General features: G+C 47.4%; 1 protein-coding gene across 3 annotated transcripts in view; it reads right to left on the bottom strand.

Annotated features, from left to right (window-relative positions):
• The window catches only part of atrnl1a (attractin-like 1a), a 212,404-nt gene that overhangs the window by 88,575 nt on the left and 97,994 nt on the right, over positions 1–25,835 (bottom strand). For all 3 annotated transcript variants that reach the window (XR_013077819.1, XM_076743654.1, XM_076743655.1), the window contains 4 exons: positions 20,340–20,434; positions 19,605–19,683; positions 18,280–18,437; positions 4,335–4,396 (listed from right to left, as the gene is read on the bottom strand). Coding sequence is in view for 2 of the 3 variants with exons in the window: in XM_076743654.1 (XP_076599769.1) it covers positions 4,335–4,396; positions 18,280–18,437; positions 19,605–19,683; positions 20,340–20,434 (394 nt within the window). In the remaining variant the exon portion in view is untranslated. The remainder of the gene's footprint in view (positions 1–4,334; positions 4,397–18,279; positions 18,438–19,604; positions 19,684–20,339; positions 20,435–25,835) is intronic.

Below are 25,835 nucleotides of genomic sequence, written 5' to 3'. Positions count from 1 at the left end.
CAGAGAGCTCTGACAGAAGCATCATTCAGCCTGTGACAGGTCCGCTCAGTGGGGTGCCGGTCAGCCAAATACATGCAAGCAGACCTCCTGCTGGACTGTAATTTGAATGCCATCTTTGCAGAGTTTACCTGGACACAGTCTATACAGAAGACTAAATGACTGTCACACGTGCTGCGCTGTGTTTCCATGGCTTCAAACTCACGGACTGGCGACCTCCATCACGGCCAGCACTAGCAAACGAGGCAGATTTTGGATTGAGGACACGAGCCTCTCTGCTAACTGTGCTTACAAACACACGTTTTACTTCCTCTTTATTGTGAGAATCTGTAACATACAGGTGATGATGAGTTCAGGAGGACATGGACAGATGGACACAGTGTGCGGTGGCTGCTCTGTTCCTGTATCATCCAGGCCTGCAGGGGGAGCTCTACGTGGAACAGCTTGATGTTTGATCTGGGAGAGATCTGATGTGACTGTTTTCGATGAGGGAAGAGGAAGTGCTGCGGTGTTTGAACCATCGTATCTGAAGCTGCAGCATGTTCCTCCTGATGGAAATGTTTTGGGCTTTGCAGCGTGTTTGTCCTTATCAGCCACCGTAGCTTTCCTGATCTGAGCCAACGGTCTAAAGACAGACGTGTGGGATGATTCACAGTGTAAAGCCTCCTGGTGATTTTGTTCCACATCCTGTAAATTATCTTGAGTCAAAAGCAGCTCCAAACACACAGCGGCGCGCTTCACGGGTTTAACCCTCAACGCTGAGCGCAGAAACACGCTGCTCTGGATGAAGAAGTGTTAAAACCTTAACGTAGCAGGAGCTGAGGAAGATTAACTTCATGCAGCTATGACGTCCTCGTCACTCCTGTTCCTCTGTGTGCAAACATGCTGCTTTTCAAACAAAGAAGGTGCAGACGGATAAAAGACATGTGAGCAAACAGGCTGAAACGTCCGCAGAGAGTCCTGGTGGAAGCAAACCTTCACAGGGACGGTCATTTTGAAAGGAGGTGGGCGAGTTCGGGGAGTCTCATGAGCCACTTAGTGCTGAGTAGCTTCTCCTCTGTTTTGGCAAAGAGAGAGAGAGAAAGAGCGAGAGAGAAAGTGATTGCTAATCAAGCGAGCGAGAGCTGGGAGTAATTGGACAAAGCTGAACTGCAGTGTCACCAATTAGCATTTTGAGACTGTGGAGAGCGGAGACATAAATGCTGTTTAATTATGGCCATTTTCCTTTTTTCTCTAGATGAGAAAGAAATACATGAGGAGGAGGAGGGAGGAGGAGGGGAGGGGAGTTTTAAACTTTTCTAAATCTTTGTGGAAGATATTTCACAGCTAATCACAGGAAGAAGCAGCTGGGCCTAATTTTTTTGGGGAAAAAAAAGTCAATAATTAATAAAACACGTCTAATACAGACTGTCCTCTGAGCCATTACAGCTCTGAGTTTAGGCTTTACAACCATGAACACAGCACAACAACACACTGAACGACAGTGGCAGCCATCAAATTCTGCTGTTTCATCTGATTCTCCACATTTGAGACTGGTCTTGTTCCACTTGCCCTCATGTTTGCCCTGCCAGCTTCAGGTTTCTGGGATCTGAGTGTTCAGATCACAGTGGAAGCAAATCGATGCGCTGCTCTACGTTTTTATGTGACTGCTTAGCTTTGGCAGACTGATTCAGAAGGAAACACGATTGCTGAATTACTAAACGAACGCATCTCCTCTCATGCTTCAAGCGGCAGGTTCGGCTGTGTCGGCCGCATCAAACAGGCCACCTTAACGTTTGACCTGGAATTCGTAATGATGAGCATGTTCCCGCAGTTAGGACCCTGACGGCGCTCTGGAGAGAGCGCCTGATTGGTCAACGCTCAGCAACATGTTGTGTTCACTTCAATATTTACAACACCGACTTAAAGCTGCATAATTTTGGGTGAATGCACTTTCAGTTTGACGTCCATCAGACCGAGCAACACGACCCCAGCTGACTGGTGCTCATGTCCACCTGATGAATGTCGCTCTGACTTCTCTCGTCCTCTGACTCTGTTTTGGCCTCCAGCAACAGAAAAACTATCCGTCTCTTTAACTGCTTGGTTTGTTCTTTATTCATCAGAACGTTGCTGATCTCTGCTCAGCATGGTGCCGGGCAGGTAGTCTGGTGTTCAGGGGGTTTATTAGAGCTTGTTTGCTGCAAACAGTCGCCTGCTGCTGCAGGAAATGAGGTTTATACAGCGAGGTGAGACTAAACTGTGCAGCAAATGTGCCGTACAGTCAAAACTTTGAGCTGAAAAGCTTGAGACGCTCCGTGGAGCTGCAGCTGGAGATAACGCTGCTACATCACGGAGATCACACACATTTCTCTCAACGTCAGTGATGTTGATTAACAAAGTTTGAGTAAAAATTCAAAACCATTTTCTTGTCAATGAGCCCTCTGACATTGTGTTACTGTGACTGTTACATAAGTAAAGACCTGAATACCTTTTCCAGCAGAGCACAAACATTATGTTATATAACAAAGGCAGTAAATAAGTCAACAAATCCAAAAAGTCCTGTAGCTGAAGCACATAACCTTTCCTCACTGAGAGTCTGCTGCAGTGCAGGAGAGAGCAGTGACTAACACACACACACACACACACACACACACACACTCCCGGCAAAACTTGACGCCGTCCCCTAGTGATGACATCACCCCTCTATGCTGGCCTAAAGGTCGCTGATGTCCGGAAGCCGGCCGTGGGCACAAAAATGGTTCACTTCCTCACATGGCTGCACAGTGACACAAACACACACCAGCATCAACACACAGTGCGGAGGGCCGCATGCAAACATATACAGAAAGCAACGTGCTCACACACACATACAGACACACACACACACACACTTGTCTGGTGCTGCAGCTGAGTGGCAGGATCTTGCCTGAAGACAGCAGACTTCATTCCAGACTTGTTCCCAAACACTCTCTCATTATATCCACTGCGTCTGCATGACGAGCTGTAACATAAACGTCTCACACGGTCCAAAAAATCCAAAATAAAAGCTCACTGCTCTGTCATGCTGTTTCCGTTCACTGGGGATCATCTTTAGGATTTGAGCATTAAACCTTAATACCTTAAACCTTATCAAGCCTTGATATTATTGCACAAACAGACACGTCTCCACACGCGACAGGACGCTGTCCTGAATCTGCTTTTGGCCATCAAGCAGCTCCAGGATCAGGTCATCCAAATCACTGATATTATCTAGTCACGGTTGCAGATTTATTTGGTTTGCTAACACTTCTGCTGCCACACCACAGTGTAAAATATACATTAAGTGTCACTGTATCCTGAGTATCCAGAGCGTCCCGCACATCCTGCAGGACGCTGCTTCTCTCCTGGCTCGACTGCGTTCGGTTTGTCAGGATATGCAGACGTTCATTCAGCGTTCAGACGGAAAGGACACATGAACCGTGTGTTTGTGCGACACCTCTGCTCCTGACTGACCTCAGCACTCACCAGGGACTCGACTTCCTTCTGTCGTTTCCCTCCAGACTCTTTTTCTTCCTCTCCTACGTGTCCACTCTCACTGGAGAGTTAGATTCAACATTTCCTGTTTGGTGAGATGAGATTTGAGTATCTTTGTTTCTTTCCATGTGAGCAAAGGAAAATACAGGAAGTTCAAATTCATATGACCTTACTGAAAAAGCACGACTTGGGGGCCATTCATTTGGTGATTTGCATGTCAAAGGACACACACAGGATGTGAACACTGGGCTAAACCTGGTTGAAAAGTCTTTTTTTTTTTTTTTTTAACATCCTGTGCAGCTTCAGAAACGAAGCCAATTCAACACCTCAAAATCAAAAGAAAACAACGGAAACGTGCTGCGAATGGAAACATGTCCACTTCAGCTCACTTCAAACGCGCTCATCTGGTCTCTCTCGTGTTTAAAACCAAGCTGATCCACTTAGAGCTCCCCCTAGAGGCCTGGAGAGCTTCTGTTCTGTTGACTGCACGTCACAGTTTAAGTGCTTCAGAGTCTGTGTTTGCTGCAAGACTGACAATGCAGCTTGTTCTGTTTCTGGAGTCAGATGAGGTATTTTTAAATCAGTCGAGGATCTTTGCTCTTTCTAAGCATCCCCACTCACTGCTCGGAGTTGTCCCACTCTGCTCGTCACTGCTGAGCAGATGCAGAAGGTCTCTGGAGCTGCTGTGGATTAAGTGTCCTGCCTGAGGCTGCTGCCACCTACTGTAACTCAGTGAGTTCAGGTTATGGCCCAGTTGTGCAAAGAGCCTCTGGCATGTGAACCGCCGAGCAGCCAGACGCTCTGCGGCAAACATACAGTAAATACGACAGTGGGGAAAAATGTACCTGAAGAAGGTGACGAAGAACTGCACCAGGTCCATGATGCTGTTGTGCTGAGAGAAAGCGATCTGGAAAATGGAAAGAGAGGAAAAGACATGCAGTCAGTACAAAGTTAAGAGTGTGTGGTCGACGTAAACCGGAGCAGAGCGGAGAACAGTTTGCTCCACTCTAAAGGGTTTCCTTATGAACACAGTGGGAAAACCGTCCCATATTTTAAATCTCAGCAGTATAACTCTGCATATGAATATACATCAAATATCAAAACGCCATCACAAACTCAGAGCCTGACACGTCTTCAAAAGCAGCGAATCCTCACGTTTGAAATGCACTTCTGTTCCATTTATTGATTATCGATAATGACGTGCCTAAACACAGATGGACAAAGCTCCGGTCCAGTCTGACCTGAACAACCGTTTTAATCTTCTGCCTGATTCATAGAAGAAAAGGCTAACTGTGTCTGGACTCCTCTCAGTCTTATGTAACGCCATGTTCTTCCATCAGCACAGAGAAGCAGGGGGTTGTATGGTAAAAGTAGACTCAAATCAGGCCAGAGGTGCATGATGACTAGCTGTGAACTTAATAATCGCATATATCAAGCTGAGGAGGAGCGAGTGTGTTCTGAGTCTGTAGGGTAGATGTTGTTTTGCACAAAGCAACCAGGACTCTCGACCATACATCCCCAGAACCCAGCGAGCCCTTACGTAACCTGGCTTTCCTCAAACGTGTTGCAGAGCGTCGTGTGAAACTGATGCAGTGACTGTGGGTGAACATGTTTCTTCCCTCAGGCCAATGTTCAGACCTCTTACATAAGGCCAACGATGTTATTCTCCCAAATACGCTCTCACATGTTCTCCATCTCCTCGTCTGACACGCACGCTGAGAACACAAAGCGAGCCACCAGCCGTTCGGGTTGTAGGTTATTATGAGATTACGCTGCCAGGGAAAGGCTTCTGGCCTTTGTGCTCTCCGGCTCTCTGCAGCACTTTGTTCAGCTGAACTCGAACAAACCCGCTGGATGCTACGGCACCACTAAATCCACTGACTGCACCATCCATCACCACGTTTGCTGTGCTGGGGTGCTGCTGCAGTGTGTGGCTGCAGATCTGCTGCTCTGAGCCACAGATCCGCCACGTGTTGACACCCTGCAGGGCCACTTCAGGGTCAATTCACTCAAATCACTGAGAGAAGCAGATTTTGGACATTTAGTCCTGGTGGTATTTAGTCATGCAGGTCATTTCTGGTTTCAAGTGTTCAGATTTTAAGAGACTGGGCTCGAAATCAGCTGCTTCCACTAAAATAAAACGGAGGGGAAGGACATGTGTTTGTGCTCCTTGAAGCACTGAGACGTGACGTGTGAAAAACTAACCTGCTAACTGACGAAGAGCCTCTTTATGATTTGGGAGAACTGAACCTTTAAATGGAACGTGTGTTTTCCATGTCACTAACGAAGCTCAAAAAGCCAAACAAACCCAATGTTTGTGCGTACACGTTCAGAGAACACACATCACACTGTGGGTTGCACCATTTAAATAAAAAATAAATAAGTGTTTAACACATTTCCTCTTGTTTCATCAGCGCACACACCCACACTGCTCACACATCACTGGAAAGCTGCTCCTCACCTCTCACCTTATCTCATCCCTCAAAATATAACTCTGCAATCTGTCTTCATCAGCAGCCGTGTGTGTGTGTGTGTGTGTGTGTGTGTGTGTGTGCGTGTGCGTGCACCTGCTTTGTGTGTCTCAGAGTATAAGAGGTGCAGCCTGCTGCTTCGGAGCAAAGTTTTGGCCCTCAGCTATGAAAACCTGAAAAACCATTGTTGTTCATGTCTAAACTCCCTCATGTTAAGAGGATTATTTATTACAGACATAATTGATTTTCCATTCACTTTACTGCCCTGTAGGTAAAAACAGAGCAGAGCTTTCTGTCGAAGGCTCACAGCATCCAGGCAGCTGGAGGAGGATGTGCGTTTTGAGATAGAAGCACACAGCAGAGCAGCTAACCACGAGCATGAAAGCTGAAGACCACCGGCGGACCAAAGATGACCGGAGACCGGAGACGTTGGGGCACACAGATGCAACACAGACCCAACATCAGTTCCTAAGAACGGGACCTCCAGCTTCGCTGCATATTTCAGCAAAAACATGACAGACTGACGCCTGCAGCACACACGGTACGAAAGAAGTGGGCCCGGCACCACAGCCTGGAAGCATCGATGTGAGGAGGAACAGGAGAGGGAGGCATCAGGAGGAGCTGAAACACACCATCCCATGAGAACGCTGCTCGTGTCTGAGGCCGCTGCACCAGCAGGGCTTATGTCTTATCTTAAAGGACAGTGTGCAGGATTTAGTGGCCTCTAGTGGTGGGGTTGCAGACTGCAACCAACCTAATGCCCATCGCCTCCTCTGTGGAGGAGGACCGGCTCCCTCTGTGGATATAAAGCCTTTGCATTCATGTTCAACATTAAAAAAAAAAGTATCTTCATTATTTTTACTGCTTTCACTTTGCGACCTGCAGTGTGTTAAAACAGAAGAAGCAGCACTGAGGAGAGCGTTCAGATCCCCGTGGACGAGCTAACATTCAGCGTTTGTTGTTTTTCTGGTAAAACTAAGTTCAGGGTCTCATAATAAAGCTGCAGTGTCTCAGTGAGCTGTTTCATAAGGAATCAAGCCCGCCTGGCAGATCTGCACTCTTTTATTCATTTTCATTTTACATTAGGACCTGAACAGACATGTATATTTCATTTCAATTGGCTTTAAAGTCGAACATTTTCCTTTATAAAACTTTAAGACAATGTGAAAGTGGTGCAGCGAGGCCACCGATAGGCCGATTAGCATGTGACATCATCTAATCCTCATGACAGGAGCTGCCAAAGGTCCATTTTAAAATCGGTGAAACCCCGGAGCAGCACTGAAGCTAGCCCACATAAAATATACAAACAGCGATCACAGGCATCGGCAAACGTTTGACAGCAGTGTATCTCACACGGTCAGCGTGGGGATGCCATTAAATGGCCCTAATAGCTGGAAAGGCTGCGTCTTTGTCTTTGGTGAACCCTCTGAGACTAGTTGAGAGGAGAAGAGAGGAAGAAATGAGGCAGAATGGGCTTAAGAGGTTTACCGGCATTTGTGCAGCAGGTAAAACGGCCTGACAGAGAAAAAGCTGCAGAAAAGCTGAATCTGGTCCGGAGGGACGGAGCATTAATACGGCATCAGGGAGAAAAGAGCCTGGCTCTGCATTCAGGCCTCCGATGCAGCAATTTACATCATTATCCCCTGACAATATACAGACTTATTATGGATGGATGGACACACACACACACACACACACACACACACACTCAGAAAGAAAGTACATACATACACACACACACGGTCTATAATAAGATAAACATACACTGAAAAAAACACATGCAACAAACAACTATTCTAACAGGTACGGCACAAACACACACACACACACACACACACACACACACACACACACACACACACACACACACACACACACAGACTCCAGCCAGCAGCCATCATTTCAGTTTACAACGACTGCAGCGTTCAAAACAAAACACACCCTTTTCTCCCTGACCCACATCACTGCAGAGCCACGCACACATGCGCACACACACACACACACACACGCAGCGCAGGGTTTACCTGTTGCCGTCACGTGTTCACTAAAAGAGTGAAATTTCGAGCGCGAGGACTAAAGCACAGACTCTCAGTTTTGGCAGTTCACAACTTCCTTCTGCAAAGTAAAACAACATTTTAAATTAAGATTTTTTTGTCCCACTGAGACAAATCAGTGTGTGTGAGGACTGGAAAACGTCACGTTCCTCTGAATGGAGACAGGGTCCAGAGCAGGGAGTGTTGCATTATGGGCCGTTTGTAGCCTTAAACCTGTAATATCTGATTATTTTTTAGCCTCTTGGGGCAACAGAAACAAGCTGTGAAGATCAACACATCAACTGTTACTTTGAAAAGCTGAACTTGTTATCCACATCCAGCAGTTGGAGAGTAAATGATGATTCATTTGGAGTGTTTTTCTGTCCACGTGGCTGATCTGAGTCCAGTCGTGTCCCTCCTGAGGGAAATATCAGGCTCTTTAGCAGCTAAACGCTCACTGTGCTCTCCAGCTTGTCTCGTCTTCTGTTTGCTGCTGAACAGGAAGTGGACAGCAGACAGTTTGTAGTTACATCGAGAGGCAGCAGGATTCGTGAGATCACGCAAGCCGAGAATCAGTTTTCAGGCTTCAAGTTGCGCTTGTGGCTGAACGACAGCTGTCCGGACCAATCAGCATCCAGTGAGGCAGCTTTGATGTAGGCGTGATGACAGCCGGGTGGGGCTCAGAAAATCTGAAAAAGGTTGTTCTTAGTCTTCTCCGAACGGACAGGAGCAGGAGACCTTTGTTAATCGATTACTTAAATAAAGGGTCACGTTCCAATGCCTTTTGGAAACACGTCTTAAGTTCAGTCATGAGACATTATCTGTCCCAGATCAACATACTGAGGAACCGTCCTCCTTCTGTGGACCAGGACACGGCTGAATGTCTCAAATCTGAGATTGAAATGAGTGTTTCTGCTGTAATAAGTGTTTGACGTGGAGATGAGAGCTCGTCCTGATACCAACTGAAACAGAAGAGACGCTGCAGGGAGGACGGGTCAGAAAAACTAAAAACCACAGACGGGAACTCTCCAACAGGCAAATAAACAGTGAAATCAGCACACACGCACACGCACACACACACGCACACACACACACACACACACACACACACACACACACACACACACACAGAGCTGCAGCTGGGTTCTTCTCTGTGGAGGATAATTGTTTTGAGATCAGGGGTCAACCAACTGTTCAGAGGCAATATTTTTTTTTAATTTCGAAGCTAGAACTGCAATTACCACAGGAGAGAGTGTGAGACGAAGAGACGGGACTGAGGGATGGGAATGACGTAAAGAGGACTCCGAGGACCCCGGTCCTATAGAAGAGTCATTATTGAAGGCCTACAGAGACCCTCTGGGAGCAAATCCACAAGCTGTGACAGCAGTGGGCCGCCTTTTATTTCCCTGACCCTGAACTCAGAGCTGCTTGTTAAAACCTGGAATGAAAGAAAGGAGCTAATCAATGAGGAAAGGGAGAGAAAGGGAGGAGGGATGGCAAGAACAAGTGGGAGAGAAAGAGCAGGAGGACACAGGAAGGAGAAGATGGATGGAGGACTGGGAGACGATGAAGAGAAGCAGGAGAGACAAGGCAGAAGGATCCTTCATCCTCATCATGGCTGCAGGCTGCTCACATACACAGAGAGGAGGAGAGGAGGACAGGAGGAGAGGAGGACAGGAGGAGAGGAGGACAGGAGGACAGGAGGAGAGGAGGACAGGAGGACAGGAGGAGAGGAGGACAGGAGGAGAGGAGGACAGTAGGACAGGAGAAGAGGAGGACAGTAGGAGAGGAGGACAGTAGGACAGGAGGAGAGGAGGAGAAGAGGACAGTAGGACAGGAGGAGAGGAGGACAGGAGGACAGGAGGAGAGGAGGACAGTAGGACAGGAGGAGAGGAGGAGAGGAGGACAGGAGGACAGGAGGAGAGGAAGAGATGAGGGCAGGAGGAGAGGAGGACAGTAGGACAGGAGGACAGGAGGAGAGGAGGAGATGAGGGCAGGAGGAGAGGAGGACAGTAGGACAGGAGGACAGGAGGAGAGGAGGAGATGAGGGCAGGAGGAGAGGAGGACAGTAGGACAGGAGGAGAGGAGGAGAGGAGGAGATGAGGACAGGAGGACAGGAGGAGAGGAGGACAGGAGGACAGGAGGAGAGGAGGACAGGAGGAGAGGAGGATAGGAGGAGAGGAGGACAGGAGGAGAGGAGGAGAGAAGGACAGAAGGACAGGAGGAGAGGAGGACAGGAGGACAGGAGGAGAGGAGGAGAGGTTTAAACGACAATCTTTCCCTCCACACGAGCTAAACATGGCTCCTCTGACCTCTGTGGTTCACCACAGCCAACACGACCGCTGGGTGTGGTCAGGTGTGCTACCTGTGGCCACGCCCACCTGTGATGTAACAGGGCGCTGTAGTGAAACACCGCACGTCACTGCTGCAGTCACCACTAGTGGGCAGCGCAGGCCAGACTAGATTAAAAACTAATGAATCAGACTTTTGCTGGTTTTGTTTTGATCTAAGTTTTGTGTTTTCTGAGCTTTTTCTCATTAAAAACCGACTTTTCTCACACAACAGTGCAGATTTTTGTTCTGTGCCTCACACTTTTTGTTTATTTTGGGTCTAATGACACAGAGCTGAGCAGCTGCAGGGGAAGGAAAATATCTGTTCCATCAGTTATTCGTGAGCTTCGATTACAAATGATTGCCTAAAATTTGTCTGCTTAATTCCCTTAATTTAGTCATTAATCCTTCCAAATTAATAATAATCCTCAACCTTGAAACACTAAATTTCCTGCCTAAAGTCTCTGTTAAGAAAGGCAGCAAACACGCCTCCAAATGAAATGTCTGCTCACGGTTCAAGCTTCTTATTTTGACTTTGGGCAGTTTGCATCTTCTCTGTCGAACAGGTTTAAAGGACTCGATCAGACCTCTGAGCAGTTCTCACGTCTACTGGTTTCATGTGTACGACAAGTCACAACGTTTAGGTCACACATGTTAACATGAGTATTTTCCAGGGTCTGAAATGTGTTTCCCGCACAGTTTTCCTCCTTATTTGCATTTTCATGAGGACCTAATGACCAAAGTGAGGCAGTTGCCAAGTGCCGCCTCCACCTACACGGTATGCAAATGAGCCCAGCTCTGCCATATGCGAGCACTTGTTAGGAGAGCTCACAGATGTAGCTGCTTTTAACAGGTGCTTAAGACCCATTTCTGCATCAATCTGCAGCTCGAACGCCGCAGTGAAAACACAACGCGACATCATCCCAGAGCAGCCAGCGAGCCGCTCCGCTCGACACGTGACCATCTGATTCTCATCTTTGATTCCTGCTCGCTGTGGAAGCTGTGGCGTCATCTTCCATGTCGCCATGTTCAATTATTTCCCCCGTTAATCAGTCGCCATCAGCCTGGAAACAACAAACGTCGTGTAAACGTCTCCTTCAGTGAGCTCAGAGACAGAATAATGTGTTGACTGCAGGAAAACGTCCCACTGCCTCACGTTAAGCGCTGTGCTTCATCAGGGAGTAAAAGATTTTTACAAAAGATGTAATAATGTGACAGCGTGTAATTACAGCACTATTTCAGCCTCAGATTACAGGTCAGGTAACAATGTGACACCTGTCTTTGTGTGTCTGACATATAAAGAAGTTTCTCAGTTTCCAGAGAAGGATAAAAAGCCGCTGCCTGCTCAGACCACATCGCCAAATACGCTCCACGCTTCATGATGAAGTGACTATTTCCAGGGCGTCGATGGTCTACGACGGGGGTTAACAACGGAGTGCCAGCCAATCACAAACGTCCACCACACGCGGCTTTAACTGGTCGTTTAGTTTGTTTAAGAGAGTCTCATTTTAGCTCCATCAAACTCTGCATTCCCTCAAAGATGGCCGCCGCCAACACGTAAACGCAAAGCTCTCAAAACACGGCGATGTCGAGCTGTCGTGAACGTTAGCGCGACCGTCCTCCGTGTTCCCGCACGGCCTGATCCACCCCGCTGACTTCCTGTCTGCTCAAATGAGCAGCACTCACAGTTCGCTCTCCTCCAGCCTATGGAACACGATACTGCCTGAGAGATGCATCTGATGCGCCCTGCTCCTCCTGTGTGTGTGTGTGCGTGTGTGTGTGCGTGTGTGCGTGCGTGCGTGTGTGTGCGTGCGTGTGTGCGGTTGGGCACTTAACCATTTCAACTTCTGTTTTAATCCAATCAGGCACTTTGATACTGGCATGACCGGAGAGGACGTTTCTGTGTGTGTGTGTGTGTGTGTGTGTGTGTGTGTGTGTGTGTGTATCTGATTAGGAGAGGCCTCCTGTTTAATGACGGCAGGCGCAGATAAATAAGTGACTGAGCACTGAGCAGCAAATCAAATCATCCCACCAATCACAGCAGCCCTGAGTTGGCCTGCAGCAGAGCGGCCGCTCACCTCTGACGGGAGGCTTTTAATCAGCTCGCCTGCAGGCCGAACACACGGAGGGACGTAAAGAGTGAGCGGAGGACGGAGACAGACGAAAGTGGACACGAGATGACGCAGAAAAAACAAGAAATGGGCGTTTAAAAGAGCACAAAGTGTGTTTTGTCTCCTGCTGTCGATTCTAATTCAGCGTCCGTGAAGTGAGGAGGGAAAAAATGGCCGTTCATCGTTGTCGATTCTCAAACTTACTGCAGTCCTTTCTTGTTGAGATAACGCTTTCTGCTAAATTATAAACAGAGATGTTCAAATTAGAAACAGTTATGGTCTCCAGTTATACAACTTCTGGCTAAATTAACAGTTCTTTCAAGACAGAGAGATGAAGAGAGAAAGTGGGTCATGTTCCCATAATGTTTGTGTGCTCGATCAATAAAACATGATTTTTTGATTAGAGACGAATCCGGGACGCTCCTAGTTTTGGAAAATTGGTGTCGGAATGAAAAAACTACAGCGATGATCTATATTTGCCTGCTTCATATCTCACATCTGTATTTATTTCCATATTTCCTTTCGACGCAGTTCTCATAACACATGATTTCCATTGACTTTCTGCACTCTCATAATTGAACTTTGTGGAAAAATGAGATACTCAACATTTGCAAAATGTTGGATATAATGAAAGTGAAGCTGTAAAAGTCAAACATTTAAAGCCAATAAAGTCTAATCTCACAAACCAGAGAGGACAAATAAAGCTCTCAGATTAGTAATCTGTGTCATACGTCTTTCCTGCTTCCTGTTTAAAACTCATGGAGCAGCTTATGTGTCTCTGAGCGAACTGCTGAGGGGCTCCTGCTCCTGCTCCTGCTCCTGCTCCTGCTCCTGATCCTGATCCTGCTCCTGCTCCTGATCCTGATCCTGATCCTGCTCCTGCTCCTGCTCCTGCTCCTGATCCTGCTCCTGCTCCTGATCCTGATCCTGCTCCTGATCCTGATCCTGATCCTGCTCCTGATCCTGCTCCTGCTCCTGCTCCTGCTCCTGCTCCTGATCCTGCTCCTGCTCCTGCTCCTGATCCTGCTCCTGCTCCTGCTCCTGCTCCTGATCCTCTAACGCTCCTCTACAAACACTTAAACCTGGACCGCTCTGCTAAATGTCGTGTCATGATGGTGAGCGCGAGGATGAAGGTGCAAGGTCAGCGTGACAGAACCAATCAAAATCTGTTCCAGCAGAACGACCAATCCCAACACCTCCCCCTGCCTTCCAACCAGCCTCCGACTCCCGGCTGACGTCAGCTCGCCGCCGGGGAAACACTCACAGGTCACATTAGCGCGTGTGCACACACTGTATGTGAGCGATTTCACGGAGTTCCATCCAGTCTTGCCTGCTAGCTCTGCTAGGTGAGGACACGCTGCAGTGAGGACGACGATCCGTCCATGAGACTGTTTCAGCTTTTCTCTCAGCTGAAAATGTGGAAAACCTTGACATTGTTGGCTTTCATGTTGATGGAAACGGTTCTCTGAAGACGTGGAGAGGCTTCAGAGGGCTTCGGTCCAGCAGAGACCTGCAGCGTGGACGGCCTGCAGGTCCTGTGAAGACCTGACATCCAGACCACGTGCAGCAGCGAGTGTGTGAATCAGAGAGTGTGCTTGTGTTTCACTGCCACAAACAATAACATCAGATCAGGACGCAGACATCAGACCTGCACACAGCTGAAGGCTCAGAGCAGATCCTCCCAGGTCACCTTCATTATGAGCTCTGATACTCAGAATGCTACGAGATCCTCCAGCAGAGTCAGGTTAATGTGTTATTAGCAGCTTCTGACATGATCAACTTCTTCATACTCCTCATCACTGCTTTCCTCTTAGATGAGGAAACACTGCAAAGCTCAGAGACTGTCCAGAACAGAAAGGATTTGACCTGATTCCTCCTCTGGAGAGCTCGAACACACACGGCCGACGCCTCTGTTTGCTGGTCGAGGAGGAAGTCTGAGGTGGGAGGAGAGGAAAGGTCAGAGGGCATGACAATCACCCCCACAGGGGGTCATCAATAACTATTCCTGACATCTGGCCAGTCGTCGTCGTGATCGCTGTGTCTTCCTCTCGTGTGTGTGTGTGTGTGTGTGTGTGTGTGTCAGGCCGGGTCATTACCAACTCTCAGGACCATTTCTCATCCTCGCCCTGCTCTGGCGTCAGAAGCCACCAAGGTCACAGGACCGGACGCCGAGCGCTCCTCGAGTTACAGCGAGCTCGTCTGAGCCGGCGGCGAGATTGGCCTCATCGCGGTAATTATCATATCACCTTTCAAGCAGCAGATATATGGAGCTCTGATAATGCAGCATTAATGGGAAACGCATACGAGGGAGCGGTCGATGGACAAATGACCCCTAACGAGCTGCAGGATGCTCGTCAACAAACGCTGCCGTTGATATGCAGCAAGCTGTGATAACACGAGCTGATTGGGATGAAGCTTCCAAATGATGCTCCCACTCGACGCCGTGTTGAGCTGATATGTTGGACACGAGCCGATCGTGGACTGAACTGGTCAAATCTTTACTTCCTGCCTCGACGCACCATCACACTGTTTAAGAGATCGAAGACGTCACAGCTCTGTCGTCCTTTGCCGGGCGGAGCGCTCACATTTCAGACGTCTCTGCTGCTCTCAGTCACGTTCAGGTTTGACCTGGTGAGTCGGCTTGATGAGACGACAGCTGACACGTCCCACGATGGACAGAAAGGAGGTTTCACTGCCCCACACGCTTCCTGATCATCCTCTTCATCCTCATCGTGGGATAAGTGGAACACATCGTTGAGACTCGTTTCTGAGCTTCAGCAGTTCTGATGAAGTGATGATGATGATGATGAAGTTTAACGGACTGAGGCGTCCCAGGCTGACATCACCTGTCCGAGGACACGTCTATGGTTGGTTTGAGATAGTGTTGTCACGATACCAACATTTTGGTATCGATACCGGTACCAAAATGTATTTCGATACTTTTCGATACTTTCGATACTTTTCCAAATAAAAAGAAAACACAATAAACGTCATTATTGACTTTATTTTATTGGAAAATCTAACTATGCATCAGTAAATAAAATGAAATACCACAAAGACATGCTTTTCTAATGCATTGCGATTTTTTATCCGCGTTTAGACGAGCGTTCTCAGCAGGAATTGTTTGTTTATACGAAGACGCAAAAGTGGGCAAATTCGATTGGATATGCATGCCAGGCCGCAGGGTGGTACTGTGATAGAGCGCCTACGACGTGTTGGGGCATCCAAAATTTGACACATGTAATTGTATACACGTCTCTGTTCGCCTGTAGTATCCGTGTACATTTATACAATTGTTGAAATGACTCTTGTATGTTGACTACAGCTGCTAGCACAGCTTGAACATCGGTGGGATCCACGTAGTCAGACATATTGTTTGTTGTTGTTTTACCGGCTTGGCGCGTTGAGTGTGACGTAAGGTGTAGTTGCTATGCGACGTGACGTGACGCGACGTGGTTTTGCGCTTCTTGCCGTTTAGACGGAGACGCAACCCGAGTCGTCTTCAAAACTCTGCACTCTGGAAGGCGTCTTCAGATTTTTGCGGTTTCAGACCTCGACGGCGCCGTCGCCGTGTAAACGAAGGGCACTTCCGATAAAATATTTTGTCGTTTTCATTCGCAATCGTCTTTGTATAAACGGGGTCTCAATCTCTCTGTGTCTTCAGACTCCTGCTCCGTTTGCAGCTTCACGCTGCTCACTCGGTCGCTCGCTCACTCGCCGGATCGCTCGCCTCGGCTGAAATTACAATGCGGTGACGTCATGCGGCGACGTAAAAAAAAAAAAAAAGAAAAAAAGAAAAAAAAAAGGTACCGGTCCCATCCAAGCGCAGTATAGTACCGTTTTAAATGCCTCAGTACCCCGGTACCAATTTAGTACCGGTATACCGAACAAGCCTAGTTTGAGATGTTTAAAGAATCCCTCCTTGGAGTGTTCTATGTCTTCACAGGACTTGCTGATGAGAATGAAGATACCTTCATGCGAGTCTCATGATGTAAACGTCATTCAGAAATCAGACAGTTCAAAATGAGTTTGACGTGAGGATGGCTTCATGTCTCCAGGACCACCTTAATTCTGCATTTTCCTTTGACTTTTCCCCGACTGCTTATGTAACCATTGATCATCTCTCCGTCCCTCAGTCCATCCACTCGTCTGTCCTCTGCTTTATGTCTTTATCTGACTCCAGACCTGTTGTCCTTCTGCCTCAATCTGTCAATTAGGCGCTCTCCATTTTCTCAACGCCGGACACTCTGACTGTACGGGAGTCTGGGCATCACTTAACCAGCCAGCCTGTCTTCACTCTCCTCTAATTCCTCCATTCTGTCACTTCTTGAGTCCATCCATCAGCACGCAGCCCGCACCCCGCATGACAGTCATCTTAAAATATCACCGCTAAAAGTCTACTTCAATTTAATGGATCATAAGGCCGGAGCGTGAATATTTAGTGTGTGTGGCTGCCGCCTGGAGATTTAATCCGGTGCTGCATAATTGATGGAGAGACATTGGAAAACTCACAGATCATTAAATGTGATAGCAGATTTTCCAAACACTTCTCAGAGTAGTTTATGTTCAGCGTTCTGTCAGGGCGGTATGTTCTACAGGAGACAGCTCCAGAATGCCGACGATGACGATGATGAGGATGAGGATGAGGCAAACCATACTTTGTGCTTTACCTTGTTCATAAACTTTAATCATTTTAATCCCAAAATCTTAGGAAACCTTGAAATTTACATGATCAAACGCTTAAACTGAACCCACATTAAAAACAACCTCAATGCTCCCGTCAAAGGCAGTTTTTAACTTGTAAACAGGAAACACTGTGAGCAAACAAAACGTCTCCTCTGTTATGTAAAAAACTGCCCTCAGCAAGCACAAGAAACATGAATTTGATAAATGTGTTTATTGGAAGCTGATGTTTGTTTGAGTAACTACATTTTGTAAACATCATAAAGTCTTTGGCCCGTGCTGTCGTTTTAATATCGCATCACGCTGAACAGACGTGCGTCCTGTCTTCTTATTATTCACTGATTGGTTGTGGAACTTCATTATTCCCAAAAGAAAACTGATTTACGGTGTGAGCGCAGAAATAATAACCGTACAAATTAAAACCAAAAGTCATTTCATGAGAGCACTCGCACAACAAACACTGAACAAATCAGACGGATCTGCCTGCTGCTCTCAGCTGGTGATTCAGACTCGTTCTAACGAGACGGTCAACATCGCCGTCATCGTCATTGTCGTCATCATCATCATCGCCGTCATCTCCCATCATCAGCGGCAGACTTCCCTTCACATTAAACAGGACAGGAAGGAGCAAACACTTCCCTCAGTCCTGTCCTGTCCTGTCCTGTCCTGTCCTGTCCATCTGTCCGTCTGTCTGTCTGTCTGTCTTTAGATACCTGCTGCCTGCAGCAGTGGAGCAATGAGCTGATGATCTAATCAGAGTGTTCAGGACGTCCCACCCCCACCAAACAAAGTGTCCTTGGGTGAGACACTGAACCCTGGTTTGTCCACAGTGAAGGTAAAGGGGAGGGTCGCGTCAGGAGGGGCCTCCGGCAGAAAGAGCCTGAGCTAAATCAAACATGTGGGTCCCAAACTCAGATTTCCACGGGGGGAAACGGAACAGACGAGAGCAGCCAAGAGAACGTGGAACTTGACTGTGGACTGACAGGAGACACACTTTGAAGACAGCCACTGGGAACGTGTGACGGGCATTTTTCTACAGTGATAACCAATAATGAAAGAATCATGATCTGATTTTTGAAGCTAAAATGTCTGTAAACATCATCGTCCCTCATCCTCCTCACAACCACACCCCACGCACACACCCCTCCCCCGAGCCTCTGACCTGGATCTTGATTGGCCAGCTGAAGTTGGACACGTAGACGTAGAAGGTGATGTTGTGGTGAAGTCTGAAGTTGAACTTTTCACACGAGAAGCTGTCCCGGTGCTCCTTGATGTTGGTCCTCGCTATGATGGGCATCTCTTCACCGGAGATGGTGCCAGCTGTGAGAGACGGACAGCAGAGAGGACACGTCACAGGCCGGAGGACGGCTGAACAATCCAGTTTACATCACATCACATGTCATTTATGACATCCCAATGCTGTGTCAGCAAAAACAAACAGCTTTCCAGTTTAAAGCTCTGCAGCCACACGAGAGCAGCGCAGAGAGGGTCACAGAGGGGGACCGTGAGCCGAGCCGCCTTCACTGACAGCGGCCTCGAAAAAGAGGAGAGTCGCACGAAAACTGTCTAGATTTAAAACGTGAAGCCGTTTCTTTCATCTCAAGCAGGCAAATTATTTTCATGACACCTCGCAGTGATTCAGAGCCAGCCTGTAAATTTCTCTCCGTGCTGAAGAGGTCTGACTTCAGGATCCTTCAGCACATCACCAGCACTTCTGTGTTAATGGCTGAGGTTTTCAGACATTGTGTATAAAATATTTCCACCTCCTGTTTCATCAGGGCCATTAAACACTCTGTAATAGTCACACACACACACACACACACACACACACACACACACACACACACACACACACACAGAGTCCCAAACTGAAGATGCTCTGGGCCCCAAGACACTGAGTGTGAAAGCAGAGTGCTTTTATCTTAATTGAAATCAGGAGGGAAAAGAAGAAAACGCCCTTTGCCAAAATTCAAAACAGCGTCTGATGTGTTCTGTCAGGAGGGGGAACCCCCGGGGGACAAACAGGAAGTGGATACGACCGTTTTCCTTGAGGACACTTGGCCACCAATAGGAGATAATGACTGATATCTTTACAGACGAGCAGCTTAATGACAGAAAGAGACTAAACAATCAAATTCCATTTTCTATTAGAGCTCACTTTAAGTTTCATTTGACACTGAAATGTCTAAAAATGTCCAGTTATAAAACCACTGTCCTTTTTAAAGAGGACACTGCTTATAGCTGCTTTAGCTTCATATGTCTCATCAGCGCAGGTTTTGGCTGCTCAGCACTGAAAACGTTGAAATAAGTTGATTTAATTACAGATATGGCTTTGATTTGACCTGCACAGGTGTTTCAGTCATTCTGGATGGTTCAGCTCTGCACAGCGTGCTGCTCATCTTCACTGATCGCTCCAAACACAGCAAAACGTCTTCAGGAAAACAAGTGACTGTTAATGGAGCAGAAACATGTGAACGTGACTTTTACCTGTTGAGCTTAAGGACCAAGTGATGTTGAGGTTGAAGTTGTTGGAGGCGTTGATGGACATGTCCAGGTTCTTGTTGGCCTGCACAGACAGACAGAGGAAGCACAGGGGAGGTTTCACTGCTGAGGACATGAGAAGCAGCACTGATGTGCAGCAGATGGAAGAGGAACACTGCAGGAAAAGCAAACGATGGAGGAATAAGATGCATTCAGAGCTGCTCCTGCTGCTGCCAGCTCTGCAGCTCGTCTTCCTCAGAGCAGACACGCCTTTTTTTCTGCATGAAGTCCAGCAGGAGGACTCTTCGCTAAAACATTTCTGACTTGACCGTCTTCACCTCAACTTCACTTTGGGCAAATAGGAATCTGCTGGCCTCTCTGTGCCTCGTTCCATTGATTTGTGTCTGCAACGCTGCATTGAAATTCCACTCTGAGCTGATCTGAACACACCTTCAGGTGCTGAGGAGGAAAAACAGGTCAGATCAAATTTAGCCGTCTCGCTGACTCCTGCGTTTAGAGACGTTTTGCAGCTTCTTTAAAAACCTCTTTGGGGCGTCCTGGTGACGACATGAAGTAACCCTGACTTTACCTGTTCAGTGTCTGCTGCAGGACGTCTCCATGTTTCTGTCCAAGTACTGATGATTAGATCATAAGAGTGAAAAATGGAGTCACATTTATTTGGAAATACTGAATATAACATGGAGCACAAGTGTCCCTGTGTGCCTCTGAGCACATGTTTACCTGCTCAGGTGTAGCCATGAAGTTGATGGCGGTGTAGTAGCGGTCATCTTCCTGCAGCAAGCTGAAGGTAAACTGGTAGTCGATCAACAGGTTGTCTGTGTGACAGAGAGATGAAGACAGACGAGCGGGGAGAGAAGAAGAGATTTAAATTGATCATCTCATCACTGCTCTGCTTCAGCCAGCTGAACGTTCACCGTGATGACGTTCTTCATTATAATTCAGCTCTTTCTGATCTCATATCATTCCAAATAAAACCTCCATTCCGGCTCATTTTATTGACGACGCCATCGAGCACAGACAGATTTATGACAGTAAAAACACAGAGATGGCGAGCGCGAGTCGATATTCAATTAGATGAATCAGGCGACAGCGGAGGAGTTTTGGCCAAAGGCCTCAATCCGTGTGTTATGATCACACTGAAGCACGAGCACGAGTCTCACAATGAGGACGCCATTTTCTTAGACAAGCAAACAGTTTGATCAATAGAACATGAGAGTCTCAATAATAATGCTCTCTGAGATTTAATCAGTTCTGAAAGCTGCTCCCGGAAGCGGCTCTTTGTTAGCCAGACAATGGCTGACGTACAGAGGGAATCACAGTGATTCAACATCTGGACGGACAGCAGGAGCCACGCTGGGTCACCTTGTCCGCCTGCCTGATGGGGGAGGAGGGGGGAGGGGGGCGAGGAGGAGACAGAAAAGAGGGAATGGAGGAGAGAACGCAGCTATGTGGCCGTGAGAGGATGTTTTTTGAGTTAATCAGCGTGACTGCTGAGTGCTAACCCTTCAGGGTGATCCAGGTGTGTGTGCGCGCGTGTGTGCGCGTGTGTGTGTGTGTGTGTGTGTGTGTGTGTGTGTGTGTGTGTGTGTGTGTGTGTGTGTGTGTGTGTGTGTGTGTGTGTGTGTGCGTGTGCGTGTGCGCATCCAAGGGCAGCTCAGGTTAAAACAGACTCAGGCAGGAAACACTTGTTCTTTCATTTTCTGCTCAATGAGAAGTTGATGTTTCCTCATCAGTTCTGACCATCAGTCGTTTTAATTCACCACTGAAACTGACCGGCGGCCAGCTGACCTGAGCTGTTAGACAATCAGGTAAAGAGAAATTAAGGAGAAAAAAAATCAGTGTCATTGTGCCGCATCTGTTAACCCACAACTGAAGGCTGATGGAAGTTGTGCTTCAGTATTAATAATAACCAGTAAACCAACCCTAACGTGAGTTCACTGAACAGCAGACGATGAGACGATGCTCCGTCACCTCTGCTGGAGAATTACTTCAACTACATTCAATACATGGAAACATACAGACTTCAGCTTTAATCAGCTCTTGGACAAACTACCTACAAGCCAGACTCCAGAAAAGTGGAATGCTGTGTAATAAATCAAGAGGATGTGACCATTCGTTAACTGACCTGAGAACAGCTCAAAGTCAATATATTTAATGTTCTTCCTCATCAGCTTCATTAATTTTATCATAAATATCTGCTGATTGTGAATCTGTTGCAGCAACACCTGTCACAGACTGGGGAAGATGTGGAACGCTCCAAAAACACCTGTTTGGATCATTCCACAGGTGAACAGGCTGATTGGTCACAGGTGAGAGCATCATGATTGGGTGTGAAAGGGGGAATGTGGTTTGTAAATACATCCATCCACTGACCCCCCGTTTGTCTTCTGATAACTAACTCACTTTGTGTAACTGACTGGTGGATACTGAGGGCATTTACTCAAATACTGCAGTAGAATGTGGAGGTATTAGTACTTTAGATACTACTGCTGACGATACATTCGGGACGTTAAAGGTTGCCGTTGCTACTTCAAGTAAAAGATCCGACTTGTCCACCTTCTGCTGACTGGCATCACGTCAAAAACAATCACTCTTCTCTGGTTTAATCAAATAAATTTCATTGTTGTACAAGTTTAAAAAGGTCAGACTTTGGGACAATAACAATCACTGTGTTCAGTTGTTGCATCACTGGCCAAATTCTTGCTTTTTCAGCTCCACAGAGGAGCAGTTCAGCCGTCAGCGGCAGAGGACTGCGGGCAGACGGCGGGACGCTGCGTGGACCTTTCTGTTTCAGGTAATCTGCAGCCGTCCTGCACTGAGCGGCAGCCAGCAGCAGAGACGCAGCGAGAGCTTTTCAACCTACAGAGCAGAAAAACTTTGTGTCACAGTCTGCAGAGGGGGGAGGTTTAGTCATCGCCTTCCTCTCAGCTGGAAAATCCCGGGGCGTCACCAAGACGAAAGCAAATTATGTTCGACAAACACCCTTGTTTTGTTCAGCCTTCATGGCGAGTTAGCCCAAACAGCAGATATCATCAGATCAAAGACAATATTTTTTCTTAACATCTCTCTCTTCCTCCCCCCCTCCCTACCTCCCTCCCTCCCTCCCTCCCTCCCAGGCAGACGTGCACTGCTGCTGCTGCTCAGTTGTTTATCCCATAAGGGTCGTCAGACAACTTCAGAGTATTTGGGCTTTTCTTTATACTTTGTAAAGGGGACAGGGACTGTGTGTGTGTGTGTGTGTGTGTGTGTGTGTGTGTGTGTGTGTGTGTGTGTGCGCATATCTGCATGTACAGTATGTTGCTGTATTTCGCTCTCAATGCATCCACTATGTATGATCACATGCATCTACCTGTCTGTGCACCTGTGTCAGTGTGAGTGTGTGCAGGTGTGTATTCGTCTGTGCGGTGAAACAGACAAATGAGAGTAAAGCACGAAGAAGTCACACCACTCCCTCCGTGTGCTCCCAGTACGTTTGGTTTTAAGGCTGCTGGGAAACAAGAGCATCAGCCAGGTTTAAAAGTTCATCTCAGCTAATTACAAATCCCATCTGAGAAATCTCACAGCAGTTTCACTTCGTCTCAATTACATGCACACAGGTGCAAACGCTCACTGTGGATGAATCGTATCAAGGTATCACTAAAGGTATTAACATTCCCCAGATGAACTGGAACAGAAAATAGTTCATGTCAATTTCTCAGGTTCACAGATGGGTGATCTTATTACCATAATATGTAAGCTGATTCAGCCCATATGAAACAAAACACTGACGATGGGGAATGAGGAGGCAGGAGGAAGCCCCCACCCGGAGCACAACCTGATATCCAGGCAGTCTGCTGCGAACACAAATCCAAAACAAGCGTGAACTCACCTGCGATGTCAGTCTGTCAGAATCTCTCGCTGAGGTTTCATTTAATGCTTGTTAACAGCTTATTATTTCCCATTTGCAACACCCTCCTGAGGGAGCGCAGCCAGACGTTAGAGCACCGCCTCGATGAGAAAACAGGCGAGCAACACGGGAGCAAACACAAGGACAACACACATCCACCGGCAGGCCTAAATGGAGGTCAAGGTAACCTGGAGGTAATGTATGCATGAGGTGAGCTGACCCCGATTTGTTAGAAACGCCCTCTTCTTTAACAGGACAGTGATCGGAGACGGACGGTCACACAGGTCACAATCAGCAGCGTCTCAGCTGGAGACGTTTACTAACTCTGAGCACACAGAAGCCAGTACGAACACATGAAATCAGAGTGTTCACAACAACGCAAGGTTGTGTACATGTACACTATGTACATGCATACTTACTGCCATCAACCAGTCAATAATTAGGAATATTGTATATTCTTTTATGTACAATCCCACATGAGTCAACAAAAGTTGCAGTCTATGGGATGTTCCAGTGCTGTGTTGATTAATTCACCTTTCTCATTATGTACACAGAGTAAACACGTTAGTGACATCTTACAGTTCAACACACTGAAACTACAGCCTCAAACATGATCAGAGCAGATCAATAACTCTCTGACAACAACAACAAAGTTTACCCGAACTTCACGAGAATTAAACTAAAAGAATTTATTAAAACACTGTTGAACTGGACAGCTGTGCAGTGATGTTGGTATGTTTCTGGTAAATCTGGTTTGTGTGTGTGTGTGTGTGTGTGTGTGTGTGTGTGTCCTCCCAAAATGTCACACGCTGTATTAACACATATCAAACTGATCTAAAATCAGTCAGAATATTTAATAGTCTGTCGGGGTAACTGTTGGATTGGTTTTAAGGATTTTGGCCTGATAGGACCAATTATTCGGAGCTGGACAGACGTCCAGATGGACTGCCTGTCAGCAAATATTGAGGCATCCTGGACTGACGCCAAGCGGTGGTCTAATGAACGGCCGGAGGCCAGAGACGTTGCTGAGTGCTGAACGATCGCTGCCATGCAGCCTCTCTGAGGTCTGCCTCGGCCCCAGCAGTCACTGGCTTCCACTCCATTTGTCTTTGATGTGGCTGGTCTGATCACTCGCAGCGCTGGAAGAAGAAACGGATCATATCTGGATGAAACTGGAGACACGACAGTTCAAGCCTCTCCACCTCTCTGCCTCCAGAACTTGGACATCATTATTCAGTCCCATCTCGTGCTGTCGGTCACTAATTGTCCTTTTAATTGCGATTGTGAGGCTGTCAGTAAACATTGGAGCCGCTGCTGCTCAGCCCCACTAAGCTTTCCCAGCAGGCCTGAGGGCGGCGCGCGGCGCTGACTGAGGACTGACTGGTCTTAGCTGGTAATTCAACTGACTGCTGGTCTCTCCGGTGGAAGTGGTGGGACGCTCGGTGGCCGTCCCTAATTAGACGTCCCTCGTAGCTGACTGTGATGGAATGTGACAGCGGTTCATTAAAGTGTTGTCCTGGTGGTGCCGGCTCATAAATGCTGGCCTGGCTGGGGGCAAACTCATTAAACAGCAAAGTTGCTTTTCATCAATTGACTGGTGGTTCAATATGACAGAGCTAACTGAACCAAAGCATCACTCTGCACTTCGTCCCCGAGTGAGATGAGGAGCGCTGCCGTCCATAGCTGCACGCTCACATTCATCATCTGATGAAAACATTTCACCAACACGAGCCTCAGCGTGTGACTCCATCACCAGCTGTGACAGACGGCCGCTTCACATTTCACCTTCTGAGAACTTTGTCAGCATCACAGCTGTGAAAGATGCAGTCACTGAACCTCTCAGGTGTGCAGCTGAGATCAAAATGAAGTTTGAAGATGGGTGTGGTCCAGTGAGGGCGCCGGAATGGGCGGGGTTAGAAGCAAGGGGGGAGCCATTGACCAATCAACTTCATGACCCCGTCCCACATTTGTTTGAACTGGAGATCATACCACAATAAACAACCTCACATGGTCGACCTTTAGCCTGTGTAGCACCAACGTGTGTGTTTGATGAAACGTTGCCTCATCTGGTACAAGGAATGAACAACATGAATACTGAATGTCCAACAACACTTGGACACGTCATGTGTCCTGAGTGTCCATCGCTGATCTGAGATCATGGACGGAGCAGCAGGGATCACAGACTGTCTGTAGCTTCTCCATAGATTGACAGGAGTGTGACTGGAGGCCGAGTGTGAAGGTGGGTATGGTCCAACCCTAAAATCAAAACAATGCTTGCCACACATCAACAAACAAAACAAACAAACAAATAAAATTCTAGTCTGAACCGA

Source organism: Chaetodon auriga, chromosome 11 (assembly GCF_051107435.1).
Source record: "Chaetodon auriga isolate fChaAug3 chromosome 11, fChaAug3.hap1, whole genome shotgun sequence".
NCBI classification, from domain to species: Eukaryota; Metazoa; Chordata; class Actinopteri; order Chaetodontiformes; family Chaetodontidae; genus Chaetodon; species Chaetodon auriga.
The sequence above is the reverse complement of the archived record's forward strand: the minus strand, read 5'-3'. Positions and strand labels throughout refer to the sequence as shown.